The sequence below is a fragment of the Limulus polyphemus genome, unplaced genomic scaffold (genome assembly GCF_000517525.1).
Source record: "Limulus polyphemus unplaced genomic scaffold, Limulus_polyphemus-2.1.2 Scaffold4180, whole genome shotgun sequence".
In the NCBI taxonomy this organism is placed as follows: Eukaryota; Metazoa; Arthropoda; class Merostomata; order Xiphosura; family Limulidae; genus Limulus; species Limulus polyphemus.
Genome location: NW_013669790.1, coordinates 32,147 through 35,944, shown reverse-complemented (window position 1 = coordinate 35,944; position 3,798 = coordinate 32,147). Strand labels below are relative to the sequence as shown.

At 33.1% G+C, this 3,798-nt stretch overlaps 1 protein-coding gene across 1 annotated transcript in view; it reads right to left on the bottom strand.

Annotated features, from left to right (window-relative positions):
• Positions 1-3,798, bottom strand: part of LOC111088646 — a gene marked incomplete at its 5' end in the record, with an annotated part of 35,492 nt that overhangs the window by 10,114 nt on the left and 21,580 nt on the right. Inside the window, one exon of the mRNA XM_022399353.1 lies at positions 3,301-3,380. Within this exon, the coding sequence (XP_022255061.1) occupies positions 3,301-3,380 (80 nt within the window). The remainder of the gene's footprint in view (positions 1-3,300; positions 3,381-3,798) is intronic.

Sequence of the window (3,798 nt, the reverse complement as noted above, 5' to 3'; positions counted from 1 at the left end):
TCCTTCCCTACTCTTATGATGCCTGCTTCGCAATAACAGAGAATCTCCTGTTCCTTCCCTTCTCTTATGATGCCTGCTTCGCAATAACAGAGAATCTCCTATTCCTTCCCTACTCTTATGATGCCTGCTTCGCAATAACAGAGAATCTCCTGTTCCTTCCCTACTCTTATGATGCCTGCTTCGCAATAACAGAGAATCTCCATACATTGCTGGAAGTCTGTTTGTTTAATATACAGCGTGTTAAAGCAAGGAGAAATCTTTAACATCTTAGAAAACACATCTTGTTTGGAGAACAACTGAATGATTGAATCAAACATATTGTCTATGCATTTGTTCCACAATATGTCATCACGTGCAACGTTTTGATAATTTTAAATAAAATTTTTGAGACGGTTAGATCCCCGCAATGGGCATAGCACAGATAGCCCACTGTATAGCTCCGTGCTTACGAGCAAACAAACCCATTTCATTGAGATTGTTACTTGTCATTTTGGTTTCGTACATAGATAGCACGTGATTGTTTGTTTGTAGTTATGCACAAAGCTACACAATGGGCTATCTCCGCAGACTGTGCCACTGGGGGCATGAATAGCAAAATGCAAGATAATTTTTTTGTTTACAAATTTATAAAAGGAAATTACAGTACTGATAAAATCAGGTGTTACTAGCTCGTATATAAAAGTAGGAAACACGAGGATTATTGGAATTTAACGTAATGAATTAATTATCAAGTTTCTTAGCCTATCGTTTGATAGTTCCAATTATCAACTCAGAGCTGACCAGACAAATGTTCAAATGAAAATTCAGAATTATGCATGAGACAATAGTAGCAATAAGAAGCGTTGCCTTTCTGACAAACGCTAAGCGTTGCGTTCCTTCGGTGGCTCAACGCTAACTTTCGGGATTTATAGTGCTAAAATTCGGAGTTCGATCCCGCAGCGGAAACAACTCCGATAGCCCATTTTGCAGTTTTACTTTAAAATAGACAAACCAAAACTCTACTAATATTGAAGCTTGTAGCCCAGCCCTTTAGCTGTACACAAACTTAACACTCAGCTGTCCTCGATTTTATCAATATTCTATAAAGTACAGTCATTTAATGTTGAAAACTCAATAACTAATTAGTGTTAGTTTGACTCATATATATTGTTTTACGAGCGTAAGTAGGTTAGATACTTCATGTAAGTATCATAATACATTTACGAGGTTCCAAGATCAACGTTACTAAATGGAAATATATATACATATTTTTCTTGTACTTCTCTTTTGTTTTAAATGCTTAAGGTTACAAAAGCGTCAACACAAAAAGACGTAGCTCAAGTGTTAAAATACAACAATCAATCAAACTTATAAATTTCAAGCTGTGAAAATTCACGTTATTTAAAGATCGGTTGTATTATGTTAAAATACAATATACAATAACATTTAAACATGTAAACGTTAACGTTCAACGTAAAAAAATGTATAATGTATTTTGAGCTTCTTCACAATGACCCATAGTTATGTAAAACACAATACAATAACGTTGTAACATGTAACTATATATGAACGTAAAATAATGTATAATATATTTGGAGCTTCTTCACAATTTTACGCAATTATGTTAAAACACAATACAATAACGTTGTAACATGTAACTATATACGAACGTAAAAAAAAAAAGACATATAATGTATTTAGAAGCTCGACCACAATTATCCGTTGTTTAGAACAGAGTAGCAGAGTAGACGTGATAATTTCCCCGAAAGAGGGCTTTGCAGCCGAAATTTGTACTTTCGTGACGTCAGTAAAAGGTGCGTATACCATGAATCACAAGAAGAATTATGAATTCTGTAGGCTACAACACATATAAACTTGAAAAGCAAGAAATAAAAATATTTGCTACTCTTAATTTTGGTTTTATTTACTGTTGAAACAGAACACTTTCGGGGGACCCTGCACAAATCTAGTTTTGTATTTGAAAGCTTCATTTTTTTTTAATTATATTTCATAATTCCAAATTCAGCTGCACTATAGAAAAAGTTATCTAATTGCGTGAAACTTTTATAATGCTTAAAAGCAGTTTAGTTGCTGCTTATCTCCTATAACTACTGGGGATAAATATCGCCTCCTTTGTAGTGTTGTACAACAATATTTTTATCGTTGGTAAAAGTTAGGATTCCTTTGAGAATAGAACACCAAACTAGGTAGCGGATCAGTGCAACAGTAGCTCCCTCGTGAAGTGTGCTAACTTGGTTTCAGATTTCCCAAATTGATGTAACGTATATTAAGATAATGACGAAGACACAAGTCGTGCAAAGTCTACGAGTGTACCATGTTAGTTAGATAAATTAGACAGAGTATTCCATATTCGAATTTTCGATGTCATCCCCCCCTCACCCCCCCCCAAAAAACCAAACAACAAACAAACTAATAATTTAATGATCTAAAACGTTTTGATGCATCACTAATACCACTTTGAGTTAAATGAAAAGCCTGCTTGGTGATGCAAAACCCACGAGACTTTAAATGACAGAGTTAAAGTAAGATTACATGCTTACGAGGATGAAAACCATCTCTCGCTCTTTATCTTCCCTACCTAATCTGATAAAGAAACAAAAGGTATTATCGATAGAAAGTAAGTGCTATATAAACGATAATAATGGCTAAAAATTGAATATCGCATTGGAGGTTACACAGTGGGATTTGGCTGAGAAAGCTCATAATGGTATCTTCAAAGGCAACCCGTATCATGTCTAGTAGTACCATGTTCAATATGCGGTTCTTTTCCCATTCGCATTAACGATAAAACGGTTTACTGACTACATTTCGTTAAAAGCCTAACAAAATTTCATGGATGATTTTACATATGTATTATGAATTTTATGTACGCTAACCTTTCTACACATATAACAACAATTACGAATAAATACATTTACATGTAAGGAGAATATATATTTCAATACATTAATACATAAGTTGAATTTCATATGTAGAGGTATATTCAGGCTTACTTTAAACACCAACTATAACAGGTAGGCTTAAGGCTTTAAAAATATCGAGTGCTCAAATTGTTTCCTAATAAAATAAGGTGAATTTTCTTCGTCTAATTTATTCATCTAGTTTTAATGACGAAACAAAAAAATGTACGTACACGGTCCAATTCAGTGTGCATAACAAGGTTTCATATGTGCCATTACAAACACAAAACATTTAAACAGTTAGAAAGGATTTTTTTTTTCATGTAAAATTAAACTACTTCCCTAAATGTTGCTGTGTAATTCTTGTGACTAACACGTCAAAAAAATAAAAAAATCTTACCAACTTTTTCAGCCACTGTAGAGGCATTCAGGCCTTTTGGATTTGGATTAACTTTAAATGTAACTTGGTTCTTTTTCACCCTACGAATAAAGTGAATAGATTCGTTTATTAAATATTGAAAATTATCAGAAATTATCATAATACAAGTGAATTAAAATGTGAATAATTAGTAGTAAAAATACACTAATCTAACAGAAAATACAAAACTACTATAGACACCAGGTGTGATATTTTATCAGGACAAAATACAAAACTACTATAGACACCAGGTGTGATATTTTATCAGGGCAAAATATAAAACTACTATAGACACCAGGTGTGATATTTTATCAGGACAAAATACAAAACTACTATAGACACCTGGTGTGATATTTTATCAGGACAAACTACAAAACTACTATAGACACCAGGTGTGATCTTTTATCACAACAAAATATAAAACTACTATAGACACCAGGTGATATGTTATCAGGACAAAATACAAAACTACTATAGACA